General features: G+C 42.6%; 1 protein-coding gene across 15 annotated transcripts in view; it reads right to left on the bottom strand.

Annotated features, from left to right (window-relative positions):
• Window positions 1–16,495, bottom strand: part of adgrl3.1 (adhesion G protein-coupled receptor L3.1) — a 1,314,450-nt gene that overhangs the window by 328,334 nt on the left and 969,621 nt on the right. For all 15 annotated transcript variants that reach the window (XM_039751107.1, XM_039751111.1, XM_039751112.1 and 12 more), the window contains one exon: window positions 1,149–1,240. In XM_039751107.1, the coding sequence (XP_039607041.1) occupies window positions 1,149–1,240 (92 nt within the window). The remainder of the gene's footprint in view (window positions 1–1,148; window positions 1,241–16,495) is intronic.

The following is a 16,495-nucleotide window of genomic DNA, read 5'->3' as shown; positions in this document are numbered from 1 at the left end:
ATCAATTCGTCTTCCCTGTGTCTCATGAGGACATGGCAGGTTGAACAAAATGTCACACTGAACTAAAGACAGATTTCCACTCATATGATGTACACTGTCTATCGTTCTTCACCCAGTGAAATCTCTTTTTCGTATTCGCCTCCTTCAGTAGCTGCTTTTTTGAAATAATTCTACCATTAATGCCTGATTCATGCAGTCTCTTCTGATCAGTTGATGTTGAGATGTGCCTGCTTCTTGATCTCTGTGAACCATTTATCTAGACTAGAGGTTGAGTTAACTTGTGATTTCTGTGGGTGATGACTCTAATAAATGTATCTTCTGCAGCAGAAGTTACTCTTGGTCTTTACTCTCCTGTGGGGCTCCTAAAAACAGGTGGTTTCATCATAGCACATGATATTTTTTGATACTGCACTTGAAGAAACTTTTAAAGTTCATGAAATCTTCTAGACTGACTGACCTGCAATTTTGTAAACTAATAATGGACTGACTTTTCTCTTTGCTAAGTTGAACTCCTCTTTCCACATTTTGAACTAGTGCAATCAGAAATAATGCCCTTCAATCAAACAGGGCTATTTATACCCATACTACTTTCCCAAAATACAACCAATTGGCTCAAATAAGGAAATAATTCCCAGACTTATTTTTTAAGAGGCACACATTTTAATAAAGATGAAACAATGACTGTAGTTCAACAGTAAATAGAAGTTTTGTTCTAAATGAAAACTAGATTTTTTGGGAGGATTTGATCACAGTACTTTTTAAATATAAAATTAGTGTTTCAAAAGGAATTCATACATATGCACCAAGTTCACGATTTGCACAGTATTTGTCTTCAAAACAAATTTCAAGTGTAAACCTTTAGATCTAAACATCTAATCATATATTCAATCAGGTGTGTTCAAACTTTTCTATATATAGAAGAGGTGGCTCTTCTATACACATTATACAGTATAATATTTGAATGGAATCTAAAACTTAAGGTAGCATTAATGTTTTATTATGGTCATAAAATCTAAAAATCTAATTATGTTATGAAACCTGCTTTCAATTAAATATTTAATCAATTTTACGTTTACATGGGAATAATACATTTACAAAATCTATATTTAAAAAACAAGAAGTAAAAAATAAAAAAATACATCACTTACTTTATATTGTCTAGACAGCCAGAATCCGGTTTTAGTATTGCTGTATGATGAAACATTTTATATAGAGCAATCCCAAGGAAGATTACGTTTAGCTGGAACACAAATAATTTAGGTATTAATTTCCTATCATTTAATAGTAACAGATTAATTCAACTGTTTTTCAAATCACTAAATTTTAAATGACTATAGGTTCAATTGATTCTTTTCCTGGTATCTATATAAATAACAATTCAAACTACAACAAAAAACATTCATTCTAAAACATCTTCATAGTTTAAAATGCTGCTTATTAAGCATTCTCTATCCTGAAAATAAATTAAGTACAAGATCTGATTTGTGTCTTCTTACTGAAACATGGCTTAGTAAATCTGACATTATTCCCTTAGATGAAGCATCACTAAACAGTTACACTTTCCTTCAAAAATCAGGAGGTAGTAGTCAAGAAGGTGAGTTTGGTAAAATTGTGTGATAAACTGCAAACTTCTTCTAAAAATGTAAGTAAATTTACATTTTCTGAAACACCCACATTAAATAAAACATAAAACAGATTCCAGCACAACTGTAGTACATTTGTAGACTGAATTTGGCAGGCTTTTATCTGACCTAACAATAAATTATAATCATATAGTATAGATGGAGGCTTTCAATATACACACACTGATCTTTAAATTGACACATTGACCAAATGTTATACTTGTTTGTTAAGCCAGATTTAAACTTCACACGATGCAATGTGTGCTCCAGTGGATGCTACTGCTACACAAGCAGTGTACTGTTTATACTTGCAAAGTACTTTATGTAAATTTAGAAGATTCCACCAGGTGGCAATGCGAGATACCATCACTTTGAGAAAATGTTTGGCTTCACTGTGTTGTGAATTGCATGAAACATCTATTAAATTCCGAGGACACCTTGCCAAAATATCTCAGAAAAACATGGATATTTAATGTTTACATACATCAATACAGGGATTCCAGCAAGCATCGGGTGCAAGGCAGAAACAATCCCTGGACAAGGCATCAGCTCATCTCAAGGTAAACACAATCACACACACACACACACACACACTAGCATCATTTTAGCAACACCAAAACATGCAAACTCCAGTCAGGGAACATCAAGGACGTCACTCTCTGTGTGGCAGCATCATCCCCGCTCCGCCAACGTGCTGTCCCCACATGTGTAATTATTAACAGTTTTCATTGTTTAAGAGAACAAATTATCTATAAAATGTAATATGCAGTACATAATTTAAAGTATTTCATCATGAAAGTGATAAGTATAAATCTAAGGATTCTAAATCTGCAGAGGGCTGGAATATTATAAATTGTATGTGCTTTGTCAGGCGATTGCTGCTTGCCACTGCTGTCAGTTCAGGAGGAAGCCCCAGAAGCATGTTGCAACTAACAAGTGGCTCGGCTTTAAGACGACATTTATGATGGTCTACTTTAATGATAAAATAAACTACCAGAGTAAAGTGGAAATTTCGAGATTAAAGCCAAAATTTCTAATTTAATAATTTGAGCTGTGGCTCAAATATGCTGTCATACATTCTGATGCTGTTGCAAAGGTGCAAAAACAAAACAAAAAAAAAGTTGAGAAGAAAAGATGGCATGTAAGGCTATTAAAATTTATTGTGTCATTACGTTGGGAAATATGCGACGCTTGAATATAAAAGCATTACGAATGCATTTTGCTTCACCACATCGAAGCATGCACATTGATTCTGTATGATCTCCAAAGCGGCTTGATGTCACATGTTGATAGTAAATAGAGACTCTGACGTCACGGTCCAACTTGATCACACTGCACCCCCCAACGTTTTTGCTGGTACTGCAACTCGCACGCATGTCACATTAATTTCTGAGGACGTACTCATAGAACACATCTTTGAATGCCTGAAATGTGTGGAAGCCATGATGCATGCATGTAAGTGTTCTGAGCATGAAGTATAAACCGGCCCTTAAACTCAGTAGGATTTTGTGTAGGATTTTGACAGATTGTCAATGGCCTGACTCATTGCCATACATACACATTACATTAGATAGAGCTGAATAGATAGATAGATAGATAGATAGATAGATAGATAGATAGATAGATAGATACATAGATAGATAGATAGATAGATAGATAGATAGATAGATAGATAGATACTTTATATATTCAAAACTTTATTAAAATCTACTTAATTGTGTTTGATTTGAATGTGTCTTTACTAATACACCAATTCTACTAGTCTTTAGTAGTACACCAAGCCTGTTAAGACAACAGATTTAACAGGGATATAAACATCCAGCTGCACCAAACCCACCCTTACATTAAAAATTAAATGGCTAAACTTTTCATATCAGGACCAGCATGTACTTCATCTGATAACAATATACAAATCAGAGTTGAACTGACATCTTTGAAGATTTGCAGAGACTTTTCCAGGTTAGAAGGCATGAAAGAGACACCCAAGAACAAAGAGCTATAATTCAGTGAATGATGATGGACAAAATAATCCGCCAATGAGAAGGCACTGATTTTGTGACTGGAAGTGACTTCAATCCAATCATGAGAGATTATTATATATTCCTTCAAAATTAGCTGCACTGTCCTTAAAAGAGGCCTCTAATGAGACTTCTGAGGGCACTCTCTCTGGGGAACTCTAAAGGGCCCTCTCACACTCTGCAAAATAACCTCTTGCATATTTAGAAACCTGCTCTCTGAACGTAATCTGCCGACTAGTTGCTCTTTCCCTTGAGAGCTGAAAGTTGATAATCTCATCTTTTTGTGGACAAGAAAGGTGAGATCCAGTCTACCAAGCCAAACTATGCAAGTGGGCTGGTGAAGACTGAGAAGCAGTTATTATTTCAAAGAGGAAAATGCACTTGAATGCAAGGAGAACCCTCCACTTGAACATAGAGTAGCAACAACATCTATGCTCCACACAACATCAGACATCATCTTTAGAAACTTGGTATTGTAAAACTATTTATCTGTGCCAAGATATACTTTATATTGTAAGGGACGACTGGCAGCCCAACCCAGCTAGTACTCCCAAGAAATGGAAGGATGGGGGAAAACAGCTTCTTTAGGGCACTGCCTCCCCCAGAATGCTAGATGGCAGCTGCCCTGGATTGCAGCGGTGTCTCGGATTCCCACAGGTCACCCTAGGAATTGGAATTCTATAATTTCGCCCCTTGTTGGGTAACATGGGTGCTGCCAGGGGGTGCTGTGAAAATGGAGGAGCCACATGGTATGAGGTTTCCAAGTTGGTCAATATAATACTCACAGTGAGGAACAAGAGTGGTTAGGTAGAGGATGAAGCTTGTTGAGAGGAGTGGAGGAGGCAAAGACCAGAAAAAATGAAGGAAGAGCCATTGTGGGAAACGGTTTATGAAGAGTTTTCCACACAATAAAAAAGGTTCTTGTATGCTTTTAACTTGTGCCCTGTGTCTGTTGTGTTGGTTTTGAGGGAGCTGGAACACCCCCCAGTGTCAAAAATATATTACACACACACACACACACACACACACACACATTATATATATATATATATATATATATATATATATATATATATATATATATATATATGGGCAACGACCCGGCCGGGATGCCGTGAGGGACCGGATGTGGGTCTGCGCCCAACCTGGATCACGTGGGGGCCGCCTTCCTGGTTGCTTTGGGGGCCACGAGTTGAGGGCATGGAAGCCCCACCCTGCAGGGGCTCGTGGTCACCGCCAGGAGGCGCCCCAATGCCTTGGGGACCTGTTGCCTCAGCACTTCCGCCACACCAGGAAGTGCTGGGGGGAAGAATTAGAAGGATACCCGGAGAGCTGCCGGGAGGACAGCCGACACTTCCGCCATGCTGGGGCGTGGCTGAAGCATGGCCGAGGGAATGCCAGGAACCACCTGGGGCTCATCCGGGAGAGAATAAAAGGGGCCGTCTCCCTTCATTCAGGGCTGGAGTCAAGTGGAAGAAGGACGAGGCAAGAGACGAGAGTGGAGGCGACCTGAGAAGAAGGGAATTGTGGCCAGGACTGTGAGTGTTGGGGTTTGTGCACTTTTGGACTGGGTCTTAGTGACCATTAATTATTGTAAATATTATAAATAAAATGAGTGGTGGTGTAAAAACAACATGTCCGCCTGTCTGTGTCCGGGTCGGCTCCATATCTGGCGTAGCCGACAGGATGCTCCGGCTGTTTCAAGTCGGGGACCTGAAAAAAAAAAATCTTGCTGTGGACGGCCCGGCGCAGCAGGGGACCCCAGCCACGTGCCGCGGGTGCTGCGTGCACACAGCCCCGCAGGGTAAAGGAACCCCACGGACCGCCAGGGGTCCACGAGAAGGCCGTTTTTTCCTGATGCGGGTGGGCAGCGTGCATGACAAGGGGGCAGCGGTCTCCACCACGCGCGCCGTGGCCGGAGGCGCCCGGGACGGCATGGCGTCAAGAGAGGCCACGCCGAGGACGTTTCCTTGGTTGGATGAGTCCGGGGAGGTGAGTTCCCTGCGTATCGGCAGCCAGCCCGTGGGGACCGGGCGTGTTTTTTCTTTTACAGGCAGGGACTTCCTGGATCCGCGTCAGTAGCGAGCACATGCCGGTCTGCAGGGCTCCGATAGCACGGCGGCAGCCGCGAGGCCTGCGGAGGCAGAAACGCTGCAGCTCAAGAGGCACTGGCAACAGCAAGGCTGCCGGCAAGAATGTCGCCGCCACAGAAGGGGAGGCAAGATGGCCGCGGACCAGAAGTCCCTCCCCCTGACAGGCACGCGATCGGATGGTGTGATTTGTGTGCCCGCCAATGATTGCATAGAGGCAGGACCAAGAAATGTACATCACGTGCAGGAGGGAGACCCGATTGGGCCAGAGGAGGCGGCCCACAGGAAGTTGCCGGTGTCGGAGGCTGACAGACAGGTAGGCTCCACGTTGGTTAACTTTCTGTCTTTGCTGGCTGCTCTTTCGGAGCTGGAGGCAGCGTTTATTCCAGGTGCTATGTGCCCTCCGGACAGAGATGCAGGTACTGGAGAGGAAGGCAGTCGCGTCCATAGAGGAGCTACGGTTGGCGATCCGACGGCATGGCACTGGATTCTCCAGCCGGAGGTGCACGGCGGGAAAGGTAGGTCTTGCCGCCCCGCACAGCATGAGGGAGGGTCTGCTGAACACAGTTGTGATTCCAAAGATCAGTTTCAAGTAAGCAGCCCTCCGACAGTAGGTGCGGCGCAGTGGGCTGTGCTCACGGAGAGGGGGGAGTCCGTGAGGACGCTGACTGGACACGAGCTGCTATGTGCCCTGAGTCCTAGCGCCCTCTGCCCTGAGTCGGCAGCGGTCTCACGCCGCTCTGTAGGGATGCAGACGGGAAAGAGGCTCTTTCTTTCCAATAAGGAGTCTCAGACCATCAGGGCGTCCCAGAGTGACAGGATGAATTGGAGGCTGAGTGCCCGTTCCTCCGATATGTTGGGACGTGGTGCTGGGTGCACGCGTCCGGGTGCTGGCCGCCCTCTGCGGCCTCCCTGAGGCCGGCTGAGAGGAAAAGAGTGCAGATGGTTCCGGCGCTTTCAACATCAAGAGGGACATGGAATCCGCGGAGAGGGTGCTGAGCAGGCAAGTGCCAGGGTGCAGATTGGAGGGGGGAACGCTGCCAGTGCGTGGCAGAGGAAGGGTGCCCAGGTAGCGGTTCTGCCCCTGTGTTTCTCTCTATTGCAGGGACGGACCCTGGAGAAGCAGTAGTACCCCCTTCGTTGGGGACCGGCCCTCAGATGTCGGACCGTCTGTTGAGGGATCTCTCTGCTGGCATGCGGGTGCCACCATGGCTGGAGGAGGCTGCAAGGGGGCGAGTGGCTCCGAACAAAGGGGCGCGGAGGCCACGGAGGGGGTGCCGAACGAGGGGGCCTCGGGGTGCCGGTAAAAGGGGGGAGCGCAACCTGTGCGAGGCACAGGAGAGCACCGAGTGGAGGTGCTCAGGCTGCGTCTCCGCCCCTATCCCTGTTTGGAGAACAGGGCCGGACCTTGGTGTCCCTGGAGTTGAACCTGCTTTGGGGATATTCTGCCCTCGCGGGACATGTCGCTCTTCCCGAATGGTCTTCGCTGGCTGTGGGGCACTGTCAGGGATGCCAGGGGCAACAACCCTGCCGGGACACCGTGAGGGACCGGATGTGGGTCTGCGCCCACCCTAGATCACGTGGAGGCCGCCTTCCTGGTTGCTTTGGGGGCCACGAGTTGAGGGCATGGAAGCCCCACCCTGCAGGGGCTCGTGGTCACCGCCAGGAGGTGCCCCAATGCCTTGGGGACCTGTTGCCTCAGCATTTCCGCCACACCAGGAAGTGCTGGGGGGAAGAATTAGAAGGATACCCGGAGAGCTGCTGGGAGGACAGCCGGCACTTCCGCCATGCTTGGGCGTGGCCAAGGGAATGCGGGAACCACCTGGAGCTCATCCGGGAGAGAATAAAAGGGGCCGTCTCCCTTCATTCAGGGCTGGAGTCGGGTGGAAGAAGGACGAGGCAAGAAAGGAGAGTGGAGGCGGCCCGAGAAGAAGGCATTTGTGGCCAGGACTGTGAGTGTTGGGGTTTGTGCACTTTTGGACTGGGTCTTAGTGACCATTAATTATTGTAAATATTGTAAATAAAAAGTGTGGTGGTGAAAAAACAACATGTCCGCCTGTCTGTGTCCGGGTCGGCTCCACAATATATATAGATATATATAGCGCCCTCCACAATTATTGGCACTCCTAGTTAAGATGTGTTCTTAGGCTTCTAATTCTTTTTTTTTCCAAAAAATATAGGCTCAAAACACAAAAGAAAAATCCAACCTTTACTTGAAGTATATTTATTCATTGGGAAAGAATCCCACATTAAGAAATACATTTTTAACATGAAATCATGTGTGCCACAATTATTGGCACCCCTAACAATTCCTGTAAAATAAATGTAATTGAAGCATTTTTTGCAATTTCTTGTTTAGCTTTTAAAGTTGATCAGAGTAAATTGGAACTTTTAATTGATAATTAATGACTTCATTTGTCCCTGGAGTATAAATATGATGAGACACAGCATCCTATTGCTCTTAACCACTCTTCAACATGGGAAAGACAAGAGAACATGCTGTTCAAGTAAGGCAGATGTGTGTTGACTTTCATAAGTCAGGTAATGGCTACAAGAAAATAGCTACTCATCTAAACCTGCCTGTATCTACAGTGAGAGGAATAACAAATAAGTGTAAAACAACTGGAACAGTGAAAAACAAGGCTGGATGAGGACCTGTTTATTTTGCCACCACGCACAGTGAGGAGAATGGTAAGAGAAGTAAAAAATTCTCCAAAGCACACTGTTAGAGAACTGCACCAAAGAGTGGTATCTTGGGGTCATAAAGTCTCCATGCCAACCATAAGATGCTATATCCATGCCAACAAGCTGTTTGGGAGACATGTAAGGAAAAACCTCTTCTCACCTACAATCACAAACATAAACATCTGGTGTTTGCTATGTGGTACTGGGGCTTCAACTGTGATTGTGTGCTTTGGTCAGATGAGACTAAAATTGAGCTTTTGGCAACGAACATTCTAAGTGGGTCAGGTGTAAATTCAAGAATGAGTATGCTGAAAAGCACCTCATGCCCACTGAAAAATATGGTGGAGGATCTGTGATGCTGTGGGGCCGTTTCTCTTCCAAAGGCCATGGGAACCTTGTTGGGTGCATGATATCATGAATTCCTTGAAATGCCAGGGCATTTTAAATCAAAATCTGGTGGCCTCTAACAAAAAGATGAAGATGGGTGTCATTGGGTCTTCCAGCAGGATCATGACCCTAAACATTTGGCAAAATCTACACAAAAATGGCCCAGAAAACACAAAATCAAGCTCCTCCCATGGACATCTCAGTCCCTAGACCTCAACCCTATTCAAAACCTGTGGGGTGAGCTGAAGAGGAGAGGACCCAGGAAAGATTGTGCAAAGAGGAATGGTCAAAAATCTTTGTCTCTGTATTCTCCAACCTTGTGAAATGTTATAGGAGAAGGTTAAGTGCTGTCTTGTTGGCAAAAGGGGGATGTATGAAATATTAACAGTAGGAGTGCCAATAATTGTGGCACACATGACTTCATGTAAAAAAATGCATTTCTTAACACTAGAATTACCAGAGCCTACGAAAAAACTCGTAGATCCGTCCCACCTTAAATCGCTTTCTAAATCCGTTCACAATTCTCCGCCAGCGTCTTTTGTCACCTAAATGTGCTGATAAAGACAAGCAGCATGTAGCCGGCTGTTCCATCTCCCCACAGCTGCAGAACGTGCACGAACTTCTTCCAGCTCATGACTTGATTGATTATCTGGGAGTGAAGTAGAGTCTTAGAGTGGAAATAACAGATTGTTATTTGGAACACAGGCATTTCATGTCTGTTCCGTTTCTACAGTAATCTGTGTAAACACATTGTTAAAACAGAAACATTTTTTATATTCTAGTAGTAGATGACAAAATGTAGGCATAAAATATATAATGTATGAAGCCCGAAGTCCAAATATCAAAGAAAAACTTTCACAAAAGGTACAAATATAAACACAACAATTGCGCTTTTATTCAAAAATAGAACTGCAGGAAAAAAAAAAACACCTTAACATGCGACATTGACACATGTTAATTATGACTGCCTCCGTGGCACAATAGAATCAACTGCTGACTGGAAATCTAAAGGTCATGAGTTTGATCCTGCACCACTCCATTTTGATAAGTAAACTGCTTTTATTCTTACTATTTTAGAATAAAAACATACATTTTATTTCAGTCTGTAACAGCCGGTGTAATTTATGATACTTGTAAAGATTAGCTTTTTTTTTTTTTTTTATTAGTCAGTTTTATTATCTCAGCCGTGTTCACGAGCCCAAACACACCCCACCCTCGCATCTGACGCTGCTGTTTTCACAAAGACGCGCTATAACAGAGGTAAACTCAGGTAAACTTCTACGTCGGAGCAAGAATGCACATCATACTTTTGCCATTGCTGAACTTTGTATATGTATATGGGAAGCTTTGCATTTTACTTGTGCCTTTACGCTGTAGGAAGTGAGTAAATAAATATAGGTAAATAAGTAAATAACATTCGAAAGCAATGCTCCGATGTAGAACGCAAGTGACTCTACATGCTATTGTTTAGATCTGGACGGTATATGTGCCCCAAAAAAAAGTCTAACTGCATTCTCTTACCATTGCTTGCGTACTAAAGTGTCAGCAGGCACTTTTCGTGGCATTACACGTATTTTTTGAGCATGCCCTCTGCACACTACTTGTGACTTTAGGCTTTAGGAAGCAAGCAAATAAATAAAGGTAAATCGCGTCCGCCCTTCCTACATTTACAACATGTGTACTTGTTGCAGTGTACACACCTCTCTGTGCTATGGTTCCTATTACACTAAATGAGCACCTGACACTACACTGTACTTTCTTCCCTGCGGGAAGCTGAGGTTTTAGAACTGAAGCTTGTTGATGTTGCATCATCTTTTCTTTTTTCATTGCCTTTTTCTGTAAGAAGCGTTGTACACACTTCTCTCTATGCTGTGGTTTCAATTACACACCTGAAAGAAAGAGACAATATATGTGAAAACATCATCGCACTAATGCAATATTATTTGAAAATGAATAGTGTCAGATTGGGTTTGAATTTATGCTGGCGCTATTACTTAGAGTCAGATCAGGTGCTTATTCAGTGCGCGCAAGAACATGCAGGTGGCCAGATGCTGTGTGCAACAACATGCTGGCGGTGATCAACGCACATTTTAAAAAAAGAAAGAGAAAAATATATGTGACGTTTTGAAGAAATAATTTTATGACGCGATTTATCTTTATTTATTTACTTACTTCCTAAAGCCTAAAGTCACAAGTAGTGTGCAGAGGGCAAGCTCAAAAATGTGTGTAATGCCACTAAAAGTGCCTGCTGACACTTTAGTATGCAAGCAATGGTATGTGCATTCTTGCTCCGATGTAGAAGGGAGCCGAGTTTACCTCTGTTATAGCGCATCTATGTGAAAACAGCAGTGTCAGATGCAGGGTTGGGGTGTGTTTGGGCTTGTGAACACGGCCGAGATAATAAAACTGACAAATAAAAAACAATAAAAAAAGCTAACCTTTACAAGTATCATAAATTAAACCGGCTGTTACAGACTGAAATCAAATGTATGTTTTAATTCTAAAATAGTAAGAATAAGAGCAGTTTACTTCTCAAAACGGAGAGGTGCAGGATTGAACTCGCGACCTTTTGATTCCCAGTCAGCAGTTGATTCTATTGTGACACAGAGGCGGTCATAACAATTGTGTGTCAATGTCGCATGTTAAGGCGGCTTTTTTTCCTGCAGTTATATTTTTGAATAACAGCACATTTGTTGTGTTTATATTTGTTTGTACTTTTTGTGGAAGTGTTTCTTTGATATATGGACATTTTGTCATCTACTACTAGAATATAAAAAACGTTTCTGTTTTAACAATGTGTTTACAGATTACTGTAGAAACGGAACAGACATGAAATGCTTGTGTTCCAAATATCTGTTATTTCCACTCTAAATCTCCACTTCACTCCCAGATAATCAATCAAGGCATGAGCTGGGAGAAGTTTGTGCTTTGTGCGTTCTAAATTGGTGGGGGGAGGGAATAGCCGGCTGCTTGTAGTTTCTCTTTATCAGCACATTTAGAGGACAAAGGACGCTGGCGTAGAAGTGTGAAGGGATTTAAAAAGCGATTTAAGGTGGGATGGATCTACAAGTTTTTTCGTAGGCTCTGGTAATTCTAGTGTTAATGTGGGATTTTTTTTCCAATGAATAAATGTACTTCAATTAAAGGTTGGATTTTTTTCTTTTTTGTATTGTGAGCCAATATTTTGGAGAAAAAAAGGAATTTATTAGAAGCCTAATACATCTTAACCAGGGGTACCAATAATTGTGGAGGGTGCTATATATGATGGATCCAGGTGTCTGCAAGCTCCAAATCCCCCAACAAGATTGCACACAAGCACAAGTACAAGTAATTTCTCTCTCTCTCTCTTCACAATTCCCTTTACTACCACACATCACTCATCCAGTTGAGTGTTGCTCCAAGTCCTCCCAGTTCTGGTCATTTGGATAAGGGAGTATAGTCCCTTTTACTGAGGACCCTGGAGTACTTCCAGCGTCAATGCCACTACCCGATGGAAGTACTTCAGGGTCACACAGAAGTCCCATGAATTAGGAAACGCAACTCCCTGCATTACTCCATTATGGGCACCCACAGACCCCAGAAGGGCTTTGCTGCTGGACTACAACTCCTGGCATTCCCTGCTGGTTCCAGAATGGGCGCCGATATGGAGGGCTGCTGCCATGTAGAGCCTAGAGGGGGATTAAATATCTCTCTGAGACATTCCTTTCCTGTCCTCTACTTCTGTTGTGGCCAGGGAAGGTATGAAATCCATGTCCGGTCAGGACACCTATCCATTTATTTGGGGCTTCCTGCCTGGGCAAAGAGCCACTCATTCTGGTTGGATTGTCCATCCATCCATTATGGCTGCTTAGGTCAGGTGGAACCTCCTTCCATCTCTTGGCCGGGATGAATTTATGTTCCCACGGGGCCCAGATCTTCCTGCTTCCTGGCCAGGATGCTCGTCCATCCCGTGTATGACCTGCGTAACTCCTTCCTCTGCTGAGACCTATTGGTCGCAGAATCCAGTTCCATGAGGGGGTTCAGTGCACTATAGAGGAGGACATCCAGAGACCAAATCACTAGCATGACCTCTGCAAAATAAATAAAAAGAGTGTGTGGGAGCACTCAACACTCACACTTGTCCCTGAAACGGTTCCCACACAGGGGAGTAACACATGGAACAATATCTTCATCGATGTCACTTCTTGTTACATATGAAACGATCTTCCTCGGTGACTAGAAAAACAGACAGGGAATTGATTAAGCCCCGCCTTTTCTTGTTCACCATACTGCCGTGAGTCTCCTTGATTAAACTCCATGTCTCCATGCTACTTGATTCTCCTCAGATGAGTCAGAGATTATTTCACAGTAAACTCCTTTATTATGTACTATACTGGGCTCATTCACATGTATAGCCAAATCAACATTATATGTTGCTTTAACACTAGAATTACCAGAGCCTACGAAAAAACTCGTAATTCCGTCCCACCTTAAACTGCTTCTTAAATCCCTTCACACCTCTCCGCCAGCGCCCTTTGTCTTCTAAATGTGCTGATAAAGAGAAGCCGGCTATTCCATCCCCCCACCAATTTAGAACGTGCACGAACTTCTCTCAGCTCATGCCTTGATTGAGTATCTGGGAGTGAAGTGGAGTTTTAGAGTGGAAATAATAGATCATTGTTTGGAACACACGCATTTCATGTCTGTTCCGTACAGTAATCTGTGTCAACACATTGTTAAAACAGAAACTTTTCTATATTCTAGTAGTAGATGACAAAATGTAGGCATAAACTATATAATGTATGAAGCCTGAAGTCCAAATAGCAAAGAAACATTTCACAAGAATAACACAATTGCACTTTTATTCAAACATATAACTGCAGAAACAAAAAGCCGCCTTAACATGCGACATTGAAACCAGTTTTACTGTAACTGACTCCGTGGCTCAATAGACTCAGCCCCCGCTTGGGATTCAAAGAGTCACGGGTTCGATCCTGCGCCCCTCCTTTTTGAGAAGTAAACTGCTCTTGTCTTACTGTTTTAGAATAAAAGCATACATTTGATTTCAGTCTGTAACAGCCGGTGCAGTTTATGATCCTTGTAAAGGTTAGCTTTTTTTTTTTTTATTCACTTTTCACTCTCTCAGTCGCGTTCAGAATCAATCCATACAACCCCATCTGACACGGCTGTTTTCACTAAAGACGCGCTATAGCTCTGCAGTGTACCACGATGCATACTAACGCACAATCACCCCTCCCCCGGTTCTGACACACAAACGCTGGCGAAGCTGCCTTCTTCGTATCTCACCGTCACTTGCTTTTCGTTTTATTGAGTGTTCCTGCCAGTCCCCGCATGTTGCTGTATGCTTTTTCTTTTGTACTACAGGACATGCAGAGGAAAGAATGGTAAAGACCAGTAACTTCGGCGCTATATGCAATCATCAGACACTCCCCATCTGCCCGTGTCGTTCAAGCACAGGGACATATATTGGTGTAAAAGTATAACAAAAGTGCACTTTTATTCAAGTGCACTTTTTCCATCGCCTTTTCCTGTAAGAAGCAGTGTACACACTTCTCTCTATGCTGTGGTTTCTATTACACACCTGAAAGAAAGAGACAATATATGTGAAAATATAATCGCACTAATGCAATATTATTTGAAAACGAACAGCGAATGAACCCTGTTCATTGTTTTCAGTCAGACGTGCGTGCTTTACTTGCGCTCTATTTGTGCTCTACAGTATTTCGTATGCTTTTGCAGCTAACTATGGCTTCTAAGCAAGTGAAGAGTGGTGAGAAGAAAGTTTTGAAGAAAATTGAAATCGAAGTAAAGAAAGATATTATTGAAAAGTTTGAGCATTCATGTTACTGATCTTGCTGCCGAGTACAAGAAGTCAAAATCTACGATTCTGACTATTGTAAAGCAGAAAGAATCTATTAAAGCAGCTGATATTGCAAAAGGAGTTAAAGCATTAACCAGGCAGAAGCTTCAAGTGCTGGAAGAGGTGGAAAAACTGTTTACCAATTTACTCATTTACCAATTTGAGAACCCTTGTGCTTTCAAGCAGCACAATGTAAACAAAGCCAGACTGCCAGTAATGTGGAGGGCAAACACAAAGGGTTGGGTCACAAGGACTTTGTTTTTGGAATGGCTGCATTAAGCTTTCGCTCTCACCAGCTAAACAGCTAAAAACACCAGAAACCCAAGAAATCAAAAGAGAGAAAACACCTGAAGGAAAACATCCCTCCATTGTGGAGCCAGACTCTTCCTTCTCACTTCATGCCAGAACTCGACTCATGCAAGGTTAGTTTTCTTGGTGATTTTTATATTACGGATTTTTCAAAAGTTAATTTTTCAGTTCGTAGCGTGAATTATTGCAATGTGACTTTTCTCTTTTTTCAAATGTTCGCTTTTTTTCCCTGTGCTTAAAACTCATTAAAGTGTTTACAGATAGAGATGTTCATAGCGTGACTAGTTGCAATGTTATTTTTCGCTTTTTTCAAATGTTCCTTTTATCCGCTGTGCTTAAAACTCATTTTAAAAAAAGTGTTTACAGCGATCAAGCTGTAAGGCTAAAATAGTGTGATCTTGTTACTTTTTTGGTTGCTTGTGGTTGGTTTTTAAATTAAAGTTTGGATTTGTTAAAAAATGTTACCCTCTGTTCAGAGACAGAGAGATCGAGTGAGCGCGTGCTGCTGACAGGGGGTTTGTGTGTGGGGGGAAGGGGGGAGGAAGGGGGTGCTACAGAGAGAGAGAGAGAGCGCAAGCGAGCCTGCTCGTGTAGCTGAGCAGGGAGCCTGGGTGTTTTGTGTCAGTGTTATTCAATGTTTTTACATTAGTTTACTATTATACTGTGCATTCTATGATGTAATTAACTATATCTGTGCTTAATCTTTACATATATTTACATATTTGCATACAGTTCGTACGGTCTAGAACGGATTAATTGTAAAACATACAATCCTATGGGGGGAATTGCTTCAGTTCATGACCAACTCGGTTTACGACCAGAGTTTTGGAATGAATTATGGTCGTGAACCGAGGATACACTGTACATCTTATTGATGAAAAATGCAATAAGGATTCTCATTTTAAGTTGCAATAAAACCTTCGTAATCTTGTGGTTTAAATGTAAAAGTCACAGCATTTTCTGTATTAGGGTTAATGGATTAATGGATACATGTCATTCTTTTCGTAACATCCTATTAGCCATTGGTGGTGTGTTTTTTTTAACATTTGTGCAGATTTTTTTTTTTATCTTAAAGAGTGAGTGGCATGTTAATAATTAAGCAAAACAATGTAATCTAGGTGTCGAAATAGGGATAGAAATAAGAGTGCATGTTTGACACTGGACCAGTGAAAAGTGTGCCTTCCAAAGCCATCAGTATTTTTTTATTATGTTGATATCAGATTACATCAATACAGAAAAAGAGCAGTAACACTGCACAACAAAGTTTTTGCTTTTTGAACACTACTGGGTGTTTCTTATAAATTTTTGGGTGCTGATCACAAATATCATATCAAACTTCACATCATGTACCGTTTTAGAGAAATCTTCAGTTTTGTCATGATTTTTTCTTATATTTGTATCCAAACATTTTCGCTCCTGTAAGTGACTTATCAATAATGGTTTGTGCAGCCTGGGCATGTACAGGCATGGAGTTAGGCCAGGTTGGAAGCTGTTCTGTGGAAGTTGACATCCTGGGCATGCCTG

This window comes from Polypterus senegalus, chromosome 4 (assembly GCF_016835505.1).
Source record: "Polypterus senegalus isolate Bchr_013 chromosome 4, ASM1683550v1, whole genome shotgun sequence".
Taxonomy (NCBI): domain Eukaryota; kingdom Metazoa; phylum Chordata; class Cladistia; order Polypteriformes; family Polypteridae; genus Polypterus; species Polypterus senegalus.
The sequence above is the reverse complement of the archived record's forward strand: the minus strand, read 5'-3'. Positions and strand labels throughout refer to the sequence as shown.